Source organism: Vombatus ursinus, unplaced genomic scaffold (genome assembly GCF_900497805.2).
Source record: "Vombatus ursinus unplaced genomic scaffold, bare-nosed wombat genome assembly UNPS02014797.1, whole genome shotgun sequence".
Lineage (NCBI taxonomy): Eukaryota > Metazoa > Chordata > Mammalia > Diprotodontia > Vombatidae > Vombatus > Vombatus ursinus.
The window spans coordinates 17064702-17077567 of record NW_020954575.1 but is presented as its reverse complement, the minus strand read 5'-3'; the positions used below and the strand labels follow the sequence as shown (position 1 = coordinate 17077567).

At 48.0% G+C, this 12866-nt stretch overlaps 1 protein-coding gene across 2 annotated transcripts; it reads left to right on the top strand.

Moving 5' to 3' along the window:
• The first annotated feature begins 3049 nt into the window (after nucleotides 1–3049).
• CNP (2',3'-cyclic nucleotide 3' phosphodiesterase) lies at nucleotides 3050–11939 on the top strand. 2 transcript variants are annotated; one of them, XM_027870265.1, is made up of 4 exons: nucleotides 3050–3230; nucleotides 6287–6951; nucleotides 9680–9819; nucleotides 10477–11939. In XM_027870265.1, exons 2-4 carry the CDS (start codon nucleotides 6339–6341, stop codon nucleotides 10921–10923), a joined length of 1200 nt encoding a protein of 399 aa, XP_027726066.1. In that variant the 5' UTR covers nucleotides 3050–3230; nucleotides 6287–6338; the 3' UTR covers nucleotides 10924–11939. The 2 variants fall into 2 exon arrangements, with proteins under 2 accessions (XP_027726066.1, XP_027726065.1); XM_027870264.1 differs by having other exon boundaries at nucleotides 6282–6951.
• Nucleotides 11940–12866: the final 927 nt, after the last annotated feature.

Here is a 12866-nt window from a genome sequence, read left to right as displayed (position 1 = left end):
CATTAGTGTTCCAATTTCCCCACATCTTCTCCAGCATTTATCATTTTCCTGTTTTGTCATGGGATCATTGGTTTTAAAAGTGAGATGTTAGAGACTGTCTAATCCAGGCCTACACATGACACGTGGCTCAGCCACCCAGAATCCTTTGGCCTGCTGCAAGCCCTCAGGCTATAAGCAGCCCTCAGGTTGTACGTGCCTGGTCTAATCCAAACCCTCATTTTATAAATGAGAAAATGGCCCTCTTCTCTCTTTACACTCTTCAGTTTGGGGATCTTCTTCATCACCACATCAACTACCATTCTTATTCCTTTTACTCAATTCAACAAGAATTAAATATTTGTTTAAGGGACTGTGCTAGGTGCTGAGGATACAAAGTAAAAAAAAAAAAATGCCCCTACTCTCAGTAAGCTGAGGGAATAACATGAATGCAAATGTATACAAAGTGATTTCAGAGGGGTAGAATGCACTGGGGAGCTCAGGAAAGGCCTCATGGAGGAGGTGGCAGCTGCACTTATCCTTGAAGAGAGACACGGGTTCCAAGGGGCAGAAGTGAGGAGGGAGTGGACACTAGGCAAGGGAGATTGCCTCTGTAAAGGCCTAGGGGTAGGAGATGGGGTATGATGGACAGGGGATGAAAAGTAGGCTGGAGAGCCGCTTAGCATGAGGGACAGTCATGAATGAGTGAGAGGCAGATTCATGATTGTGATGAACTTTAAATGCCAAGCATTTGATCTCAGAGGCAAGAGGCAGCCACTGAAACTTCTTTACCAGGAGAATGATATGACCAGGCCTGCTATTTTAGGAATATTAATTTGACAGCTGTGTGGACGGTGGATTGGAGAGGGGAGAGACTTAGAGCAGGGTAATCGATTAGCATCAATTAGGAAGTGATAGGAATAGTCCAGGGAAAAGGTGATAGGGGCCTGAACCAGGCTGGTGGCCATGGGAGTAAAGAGATGCTGGACCCAAAAGTTATTGTGTAACTGATTGGATATAGGAGGTGAGAGCAAGAGAAGAGTCAAGAAGACTCTCGGATAGTGATTCTGGGTGACTGGAAGGATGGAGATACTCTTAGCAGAAATAGGGGAGTTAGGAGACAAGATGGATTTGGGGGAATGAGAATGAAGTGTTTTGAAAGTGGGATCAAAATTTGTCTATAACTCATTCCTCCTCCTGACTTCACTCTCTGTATATGACACCATGAATTATCTGGACATGTGTTTATCTTTGGGATTATCTGTGAGACTCTTTCCTTGATCACTCATATCCAGTTTTATCAGGGGATTGGTTAGAGTATGTAGCTGAACTTGTGGGCTTTCACTCCATAGGTAGTGATATAAACTCTGGCCCCTTGTTAAAGGACATGAAGGACCAGAGGCTCTTGGTTCCTTGGTCCCTGGGAAGGATCGCGGAGGGGAGAAAGGGGAAGATTGTGCCATACAAGTTTGGTGACTGAGCCAGGAACTGCTTCTTACTCTTGGCTATAAGGAGCAAGGAGACATTGTTTCTGTTCTATTTTGTTGGGACAGTTTCAACAACAGTTCTTCCTTGAACTTCTAGCAAGGGAAGAAAAGAAATCCCCTCCTCCCTACCACTCTCCTGTCCCATTCCCCAATAGGGACAGCATGAATATGGCAGCAAGGACTTATACTTACCTAGACAAGCCTGAGACTGGAGCTCAAAACCCTGGTTGCCTCTTCCATCTAGTTTCTTTCCTTGAGCTTTGATCTTCAAACAATGCTAAGAAATGGACATTTCTAGCCCTAACAGCTGCCTCAGAAGTTCAAGTCCCTGAGTCTGTGCCACTTACCCAGAGGCAGGAGCTCTTTGCAGCTACGTTCTCACAGAAGATGACCATCCCCAGAAGGAGTCTACAGCTGAGAGAACTAAGAAAACTTAAGCTCTGCCTAGCTGGGGCCACCTTCTAAGAGAAGGTTATGGTTACAAGAAGTATTTCCCTCTGGGCAGCTAGCATTGACTCAGTGACTTTGAACAGGCACCACCCTACCTGTCTCTGTAATCTAAATATTCCATGTGCTGAGCTTCCTGCCCTGTCCTTTAAACCCTTCTCTAAACCAGAAATGCCCTCATTTCACTTTCTGGATTCCTAAGTATTCTTTATAAAGTCTATTTCAAATGCCTCCTCCTTTATGAAGCTGTCCTAGATCCCATCCATCCATCAACAGAGACCCTTTGCTTCCCACATTACCTATCATTTTTATAACTCATTATCATGTAGTAGTATGCATCATGTCTGTATCTAATCCCCCTGTAAGGCTGTAAGCTCCACGAGGGCACGGATCCCTTTTATGTAAGCTTTGTATCACTCTTAGAAGAGTATACACGTAATAAACGTTTGTTTAAAGAAGGAATAAATGGATCTTCACAAATGAGTTGAGATTATAATAGCTGATCATTTTAGTCGGGAGGACGGGGAATAGATCCGGAGGGAACCTGGCTTGAGGGAAGAAAAGGCAGAAAGATCAGGCACAGGCTTTTAGAGGCCTGTCCCACTGCTTCTGAAACCCCGGAGTGGAAGTTTTGTCAGGACCAGAGGTGACCTGCTTCCTTTCATCATCCTGTTGCTTTTTGGACCATGAACTACTTCTGGCAGTCTGGTGAAGCCTATGGACCCCTTTTCAGCATAACGTCAATGCATAAAATAAAATACCAGGATTACAAAGGAAACCAATCCTCCGGTAATAACTATGCAAATGTTTTTCCTAAGGGCCCCCAGCATAAGAGCCCCTTCCTGCATCCCCAGCTTGGCCAGGTGACCCGAGCTCCCCGCAGACACGGCTCTTAGTGGAGGAAGTGCCGGCGCACCTGGGGTTTCCTGATTGCTTCTCTATTTAATTCGTTAATTATTAAAGCAGAAGGGTTAGACCTGGAGATTGATCCGCCCCTGCCCAACTGCTCGGGAGAGACCTGGGCCAACAGGTGCAGGGCTGGGGTACGCGACACCATTCAGAGCCACCACGCGCATGTGCAGTCCGGAGTGGGTGGTGCCTAAATCAGTTTCGCTTCCCGGGACTGGTGAGCGGAATAGGCCTGTGCGCAGGCGCGCGAGGGACCGGGCTGGGTAGCGCGGCCTAAGACCACATGGCCCCGCCCTCCTACCCCTGACTATGTAAAACCCCTTGGGGCCGGGGGTCGCTGCGTTTCACTCAGCTGCAGGGGCCGCGAATAGAGCCCTTGCTGAGGCGGAGCTGCGTCCCCTCCTCATCATGGTGAGTGGGGTGGGGTTCAAGGGTTGGGGAAGGTGCTGGCTCTGAGGGCACACCCAGAAACTTAAGTGGATGCAAACCTGTTGTTTTCTACCCTGGGGGAGGGGAGGGGTGATGGGCACTCTTCTCCCCAGCACTTCCAGCTCCTGCCTTCCCCGGGATGGATGATTCACTTCTGAGGTCTAGGGTGGAAGTGCGGGGAAACATGCCAGACTCCGAGTTGTGAGATACCTGGGTTCAGAAACTATTTCCGCATCTGTCAAATGGGTTATTGTAATACCCGCTTCACGAGGGTATTGCAAGGTTCAAACAAAGCAATCTGCAGCCCTTTGAAGCGTGCGCAAGACGTCCTGTTGGGAGTGGGCACAAACTCGGGTCAACCTGGGGCCAGCTCGATGCTCCTTCCCAGAAGTGTTCAGGCGGGAGCTTGCCCGAAACTGTTATTGTCCAGGATTAGAGACCTTCCTGCGTATCCCCACCCACAAGGTTTGGGCCGGAGGAGTACTGGGTTTAAGTCCCAGCTCCACTGCTTGCTTGGCAAATCATTTTCTTTGGGGCTTGGGAGTTAGCAAATTAGCCGTTGGCGAGGGGAGGAGGAGGAGGTGCCGGAGCAGCGTAGGTCCGTATGGGTTTCAGCAGCTTTTGTTCTTATACCTACCATTTAGCAGCTGGGGAAAAACAAGAACTGAGGTGCAAACCGCATAGCGAAATTCAGATGCGGGGCTGGACCCAGAACCCTAGGTGCCCTGTGCCACCCGTTCTAGGGAAGGCGCACAGACCACGACTTTGTCGGGGGAAGAGGGCAGAGGAGGAGGAGGTGGCCGCTGTAGTGGTAGTGAAAGGAGCCAATTGTCCAAGCAACTCCAGTTCCCCCTCCCCTCCCTTCCCCACCAACTCCTCTGTGGGGCTATTGTGCCCCCACCCCCCATTCTAGACAAGAGAGTATTATCTTCTTCTGACTGACAGTTCCAAGGAGGGGTGGCCTTTTACAAACACTTCTCCCCCCTGCTCCCCACTGGTTTTGCCACAAAAAACCGAAGATCCCCAAAAGTGAACTCTTTAAATGGGCAGGGTGGGGAACTTTTAAAAAGTTTTACTGATAACTTGTTTTTACATGTCATTTCGGTAATTCTGCCCTCCCCCTATTTCAACGAAACGTCTTTTGTAATAAAACAATTAAAAAACGCCAAACCCAAAACAAGGATTAACAGTTACTGTGTGACAACGTATGTAACATTCCACCTTAATAGAGAAGGCATAAGAGGTCAGGATGAGCCCTAGGAGCCCCACAGGTGAGAGGGATGTGAAGATGGGTAAAGGGCTGGTGGAGAACTGGGACCCCCAAACCCTTGTAATGCCCTTCCTTGCCCTAAGCTCCACCAGGCCATTTCTCAGAGGCCTAACTCAAGTTCGGCCTCCTCCATGAAGATTTCTCTGATCTTCCCCAGGTGATGGTGACCTCTCCTTTCTCAGATTTCTCATAGCCCTTTGCCTAGATTGCTCCATTGCATAGCCACCATCTTCCCCTAATTATTTGTGTGTCTTACTCCCCTTATTGTATAGTATTGTACTGTATGGTAAGCTCCTTTGAAGGCAGTCATTGTAAATACATAGTAAGTGCTCCATAAATGTTTACAGAATTGAATTTCCTAAGAAATGAAAAGCTAGAACCTAAAAGCATGAGCTGGAATTCCGATAAAAGGTGTTCATTCTGCCCTTGTACTGTCTGAGCAGGGCTGACATTTTGCTGTGCTCTGTCTACTCAAAGGGAAGTATGGTAAGAGCAGTCTCACCTGGAGACCAGCTGGTCTACCCTCAGAGCAAAAGACGGGAGAGCCAGGAGAGATCATTCACACTCTTTCCCCAAGCTAGCCACACAGGAAGTGGGAAGGTACCCAGGAATCCTAAGGAAGAGATGATAAGTGTGCCTTAAGAGTGATCACTGCTCCTTCCACCAAAAAAAAGACATCAAGTCTATCTATCAAACAAGCATTTATTGAGTGCCTTCTATGTTCCAGAAACTGTTCTGGGTACTGGGGATGTAAAGAAAAAAGTGAGACAGTCTCTCCCCTCAAGGAGCTTACAGTCTACTTGGAGGACACAACATATTTTCAGATAAATACAGGATCTACATTTTAGAATTTAAAAAAATTTTTTTTACAGTATTTTACAGTAATGAGCGGGGTGGGGTTTGGGCAGCATTAACAAGTAGGGAAAACAAGAAAGGAAGTGGCACTGAGCTAGCACTTAAGTTGAGCCTTTAAAGGAGCTAGGGGTTCCAAGAGGTGGAAGTTAGGAGGAACATTCCAGATATGGGGCACAAGCTGTGCAAAAGCACAGAGGCAGGAGATGAATTCCTGTGTGTGGGGTAAGCCATTTTGGCTAGCATTAGGTGTATGGGAAGGGAAAAGTGATTTATACTTAGCTTAGAAAGATAAGAACGTGAAGGTCCAATAGAGGAGTCTGTTATTTGCTCCTCAGAGCAACGGGGAACAGTATGTTAGGATATAAGGTTATCTCCCTGAGGCACAAGAAGAAACTGTCCCAAACTTGTTCTTATGGGTTCTGGCTTATCTGCCCAGGCAGTAAAAGGGTGTTATTTTGTGTGCTTGTGTGAGGAACAACTCTCGTTCATGGGCAGGTTAGTTACAGTAACAGACATCTTATAGTATCAGAGCTCAAAAGGCCCTTAGGGACCAGCTAGTCTAGTCTTATCTTACAGGAGGCAGCAATTGAAGTGTAGGGGAGGAAGTGGTTCCCTAAAGCTCACTAAACGGGGAAGGAGCTTGACTTAGGAATTCCAGGATTTGGTTATGGGAGAGGAGTCCCAAGCATAGCTCCCTCAACTGGGGTCTGTTACTGCTGCTGAAAGGGAGAGGGGATGAGGGCAGTTACAATAACCAGGTTCTAAAACTTTGGTGGTTGATGGAAAGAGGTGGGGGATGAGAGTGAGCCTGTTGACTGCCCTGATGTAATCAGTGATGTCATCAGCTCTGGGATCTGCCAAGAGACTGACGTCCTGATTCTTCCCTTCTCTTTGCCCTGGTCCCGCAGAACAGAGGTTTCTCTCGGAAAAGTCACACATTCTTGCCTAAGATTTTCTTCCGCAAGATGTCCTCCTCAGCTGCCAAGGACAAGCCTGAACTCCAGTTCCCATTCCTGACTGAGGAGGAGACTGTGAAGACAATCCGTGAGTGCAAGACTCTCTTCGTCCTCCGGGGGCTGCCAGGCAGTGGGAAGTCCACGCTGGCCCAGGCCATTGTGGATAGGTATCCTGATGGCACCAAGATGGTGTCTGCCGACGCCTACAAGATAAATCCAGGCTCGCAGGCTGCCTACCACGAGGAATACAAGCAGCTCGATGAGGACCTGGACATCTGCTGCCGCCGCGACATTAGTGTCCTGGTACTGGATGACACCCACCATGAGCGCGACCGCCTGGAGAAGATCTTTGACGTTGCTGACCGGTACCAGTACCTGGTAGTGCTGGTGGAGCCTAAGACATCCTGGCGGCTGGACTGCACCCTGCTTAAGGAGAAGAGCCAGTGGCAGCTCTCTGCTGATGATCTGAAGAAGCTGAAACCTGGTGTGGAGAAGGACTTTCTGCCACTCTACTTTGGCTGGTTCCTGACCAAGAAGGGTTCTGAGAGCTTGCAGAAGGCTGGACAGACCTTCCTGGACCAGCTGAGCAGCCACAAGGCCTTCAAGAAGGAGATGAAGCACTGTATGTAGGACAGGGCTTGGGGGTGGGAGGGCAGGGAGGCCTTCAGCTCATCAGCAGATGGTACATACATGGGATCATTCTCTTATCCACAAGGCGATGAACAGTGAAATCCAATGCAGTCTTCCACTGTGACCCTCCCCCAGCATATATTTGGACTGCCTCTCCATCATCTGCTTAGGGAAATAGATTTTAACATCCTGAAGTTACCAAACTCTTGGTAACTTTTCTTGAGGCAGCTCGGTGGTACAATGGATAACTTGCTACTAGGCCTGGAATCAGGAAGACTAGAGTTAAAATCTGGCTGTAGACATCTGTTTTTGAGAGGCAGCTAGGTGGTGTGGTGGATAGAGCGCTGGGTCTTGGGTCAGGAAGACTCATCTTCCTGAGTTCAAATCTGACCTCAGACACTTACTAGCTGTGTGACCCTGGTTAAGCCACTTAAACTATTTGCCTCAGTTTCCTCATCTGTAAAATGGGGACAATAACACCAACCTCCCAAGGCTTGTGAGGATCAAATGAGATAATTGTAAAGTACCTAGCATAGTACCTGGCACATAGTAAACGCTTTATAAATGTTAGCTGTTACTAGTATTACTAAACTGGAATCATAGTACTGTTGGGGGCATTACAGACCATCTGATTCAAGTCCTTCTTGTTGCAAATGAGAACTCTGAGACCTGGAGAGGGAAAATGGCCAAGGGTCAGAACTGGGACTAGAAGCCAGGTGTCTTGATTCTTCAGGCTAGTGCCCTTCCACTTGGCCTGGTTTCATTTCACCCACGTACTGGCTCTGAGCAGACCTCTTTGCTCTCTGTGACCTCAGACTCAGGAAGCCACTCAGACAGTGGATCCCAGCACCCCTGATTTCTCCTTCATTTGTTAATGGCTCTGTCTGTCATTCACTCATCTACCAAACCTTTATTCTTCCCAAAAGAATCTGGTAAGCCAAAGCCAGAGGAAACTAGGCAGGTAATACAGTCGCTACACCAAGGGCATATGATTCACTGAGAAGGCAATTAGAAACAAGTCAGGATTACTGAGCCCCTGGCTGATCTGGAGAACTGAGAAACAAAAACATTTAGAGCAGTCACTCATCCGGAGACCACTGGGACAGGAGGAGGGAGAGCAGTAAAGCCCAGAGATAGAGCCCCTGGAGGCAGAGCACATCTCCTTACCTCTGACTTGGTGGGTGGCCTCTGGTGGGGTACATCATTTCTGAGTCTGCTTTCTGGGTCTACACAGGGGAAACATCCTGAGATCTGGAGAGGAGGAATCAGTGAGGGGGAGCCAAGACCAAGAGGGGTCCCTCTCAGAGAGGGGATGGGAAAGTGCCTTCGCTCCTTAGAGAAGAAGTTTATGGTTCTAGAGAGAAAAAGACACCCCGATTCCCAGGACAGCCAGGGACATTTCGGGGAGAATGATGAATCTAGATGGTCCAAACACAAAATTATAGAATCAGAGCTAGAAGGGAGTTTAGAAGCAACTTAAGTCTACTCGCCCCCTCCTTATTTTATAGATGAAGCCCAGTAGGGGGAACTGACTTGTCCCTACCCTCAGATGGTAAGGGGCAGGATGTGAATCCATATCCTTTGATTCTTTCTACTATGTCACAGTGCCTCTTGCAAAACTGTCTTTCCTCGATCTCCACCTCTCAGTGTTCCCAAACATCTAGATTTTGGGGTAGGGCAGCACTTAGTCTGTAATGGCTTGCCTGAATCTAAGGTAAGCCTTTGGACTAAGGGCTAGGGACCTGGAAATGAGAACATCATATGGCAGGGAGCTGCCCAGACTGACGGAGGAATCGGGTGGGGAGGAGTTACCAGATCTGTATTGAGCCTGGAGAGCAACCAAACCCCAAGAGAAGGGACCCTCAAATTGATGTAAATACCAACTCTATATCACAGCCAGTAGCCCTCGTCATGATTTTAAGTAAGTGAAAAAATAATTTATTAAGTAGTTACTGAACTGATTCTACTTTTGTGAGGGCTGATGTTACAAGTCACTACTCTATTTCCTAGAGTTTATGCACTTGAGCAGGGAAGGTACTTAGGAAAAGCAACAACAGCCAGGAGGCCCAGGCGCATACACAGTCCACACTGCCTATCCCAGACTACCATTCATATAGGTCTGCAATTATATGCAGTTAAATAATGTCTGCAAAATGTTTCACATATATTATCATTTTGATTTCTGACAGCACACTGAGATAGGAGCTATTATAATCCCCATTTTACAGATGAGGAAACTGAGGCTCAGGAGGCTTAAGTGGTTTGCCCAGGATCCCACAACTAATAAGTGAGATAGGATTTGAACTTGGACCTTCCAAACTCCAACTCTTATGCTGCAACCCCACACTCCCTCACTTCTGACAATTTTATGGTCTTTGGTAGAGGGACCCAATTACAGATACACAAGGTTTTTTGTTTCTGCATATCCAAATTTTGGGGAAAGATTAAAATATTCAATACCGGTGCCCTTTAAAAATGTTAGAAGCACTTGATTTAGGAATATAAAATATCCTTTTACTGAGTGCTCAAGATAGCTAGATATGATGGCTCAAAAAGAACAGCATAACATTTCAGTCCCAGGAAATTAAAAATGAATCAGTCACATTTCCCTTATTAGTCTTGCCCCTTTGAAATCAGTGATCTAAGACAGAGGTGTTATCTGTAAGGCAGGGCTTTGTAACCTCTTTTCCTGATGCACTCCTTCCTCCCTCTCCCCATAGTTGTGTCTGGGGATGAATCTAAGGAGAAGATTTCCTTGGCTTCCTACTTTGTGAAGAGGCCTCCAGGGGTGCTGCACTGCACCACCAAGTTCTGTGACTATGGGAAGGCGGATGGGGCCAATGAGTATGCCCAGCAGGATGTGAGTGCTGGGGCTAATTCGGGGAGTTGGCCGGGAGTGGGGGATAGGAGGAGGGGAAGGGCTTTTCCTAAAGTCCAAAGATAACTAGCAACCCAATGCTGAATGGAAATTAAGCAGTGGACCTAAGGAAATCAGGGGAAAGGGTTTAAAAAAAAATCCCTTTTCCCCATTTCATTTTGGTGGCTATTTATGTCCAAGGAAACTGGCTGGATAAGACTATATGGCAGGGACTTGCCCCCTACCAAGACCTCCTAAAAACCAAGTCTAGGAATACATCTTCTGAGCCTAGATTTCCTGAAGCCACTAAGAATACCCTTCACCCAACGTGGATATATAGAAGCATGAGAACCCATGGGAAAGTCAAATGCCAACTGAAGAAGTGTCCCTTCCACACGTTTCTGCCTCATCAGTTAAACACCTATGACAGATGCTCTGCCCCTGCCTGCTCAGCTTTTCACCCTCAAAGCAAGACATAGGAAGTTTTTCACTGTCAGCTTTATCCCCAGCAACTTCTCCATCTCAAGTTGGCTTCCACTTTCCCTCTAACATGCTGCTAAGCTACCTTAACCAGCCTTAACACTACTTCCACTTCCTGTGCCCCTGATATGGTGATTGATCCACTGTCAAACCACCTGTTCTTCTTTCTCCCTACCTCAGGTGGTGAAGAAATCCTACTGTAAGGCCTTCACCCTGACTGTCTCTGCACTATTTGTGACACCTAAGACGATGGGTGCCCGGGTGGAGCTGGGTGAGCAGGAGCTGCTGCTGTGGCCGGCAGACGTGGACAAGACATCTACTGAAAACCTGCCCCGAGGCAGCCGTGCCCACATCACACTGGGTTGTGCAGCAGGTGTACAGCCTGTGCAGACCGGTATCGACTTGCTGGAGATACTTCGGCAAGAGAAGGGGGGAAGTCAAGGAGAGGAGGTGAGCGAGCTAAGTCGAGGCAAGCTGTATTCCTTGGGCAATGGGCAGTGGATGCTGCGTCTGGCCAAAAAATTAGAGTTTAGGGCCATCTTCACAGGATACTATGGGAAAGGCCACACTGTGGCCACGCACAGCAGCCGAAAGGGAGGTGCCTTGTCATCTTGTACCATCATCTAGACAGTGGGCTACCCTTTCAAACTATTCACCCCCCTTTCCTTATGTGGGGGTGAGTAGGAGACACTGCCCTCCACTTTGACTTTTTTATGCCATTAACTCACCTGTAACTTTTCAAAACTTGTAAAATAACTGCCCCTTTCCAACCTAACACCTTGTGCTATAAGTCAGAAGGAACATTTGGGAGACTGGACCAAAGTCCTAGGACTCAGGACTTGTTACCCTGTGGGGGTCCCGTCCCCCCCGCCCCGTTACTCACCCAGTCTCTAGCAGCAGCACCCCTTGGTTCTTTTAGTCCCAAGGTACTCCACTTCCCTTGGTGTACTCTACAGAGAAGTCATGTAGCACTTCCACAAGAAACCCGTCTTCTCTCCCTCCCCTCCCCGCCCCGCCCCCCACACAGGCTCTTACCTTCTTTGTTAATTACTACAGTTCTGGGAAGTGTTTACTCTTCCCTTCCTATGAGTCTAGTCCTTCATTCCCCTGTTCCCCTCTACATTCAGGATGAAACTGATAGGGGGAAAATAAGGCGACTCTAAAAGAACTGTATTGATGACTGATTAGGAAAGTGCACAGCAGTAAAACAGATCGCCCTGTCTGGGAGGGCGGGGGCTTAGGCAGAGATTCACCCCACTCTAGTGATGTACTTTCCCTGTATAGACAGGGAAATTCAGGCCCAAAGGGGTCGGGAAGCCTGCTGGGATTGCTGTATATTCATGGGGAAGGCTGGGGCTCGCTGTCCCAACCAGGCTTCCTTGCCACTAGGCTGGTGAAGGCCTCCCTCCATCTGCCTTCCTCTCTAAGGGGGTTTTTAACACTGCTTTGCATACTTCATTTCCTCTCTCACATAACTGTCTTGGTGTCATGCTTTGACTCTGGCCTGGCTCCTGTGCAATATGGGACCTTACTCATTATGCTGTTTCTCAACACAAGTGCTTGGGATTTGAGTTAAAACATCCTGGTTTTGCCCATCCCCCAAATTGTAAGACCGTTAATGAAATAAATCTCAATAATCTTAATCATGTGCCATTTTGTCTTTCTTACTCTCTCTTCCACAGTGAGGGACTCGGGCAGCTGTCTGCCCACTAGGACTTTATCAGGGCTGGCTTTGTCCCATAGTCTGTGGGGCCATTGGTCCTGTCTCTGGGCCGGCCAGCCACAGCTGCGAGGAAGCTGGGCAGCTGAACAGTGCTTGCTTTCATAAGAGAGCAGGACCAAGAGCAAGCTGGCCCAGGCAAGAGATGGACACAGAGACCACCCCTATTTACCTTGCCTATCTAGACTTCTGAGGGACCCTGGTCGGAACCTTCCACAGAGCTTGCTACTCAAGGACACGCTTCCATTTCCTTTAGAAACCCATCATTGACCACACCAAAGTTAACACCACTTCAGACAGTGACCACACCACTTGAGTAAAGACTCAAGATCTTCATAAACCTCCCTTTAAAACAAAGGCCTAAAAGCCACCCATTGGGCTCCCATTCTTCCTGCCCCCCCCTTCCTTGTCACCCAGACCTTCCCCACTGCGACCCCTGACTACCAGGGGTGGGTGATGGCCCAGCAGCTACAAGAAGACACCAAGTACATCACATTTTCCCCTTCATAGAAGCCCTACACTTCCATAGTTTATGGGGTGGATAATTGAGACACAATTCATCCAAAAATTACTTTTAGTCAATGATTCTCACCTCTTCCCAGGGCTGCAAGACTCCAAAACCCTACTCATGAGGAAGCCTATTCAGTTCTGAGTAGACTGACACCACCTCAGTCTAGCACTCCACAGGAGAATCCCAGGAGCCGAGATAACTAACTCAGATAGTCAAACCAACCATAATCTCTTCTCTTCCCAAACCAAATCCAATGTGGCAGCTGATGGCCACGACAAACAAGCGCACAGAGCCTAAGCACAGCATCTGCCTTCCCCCGATAATGTTCTCTCCGACCCT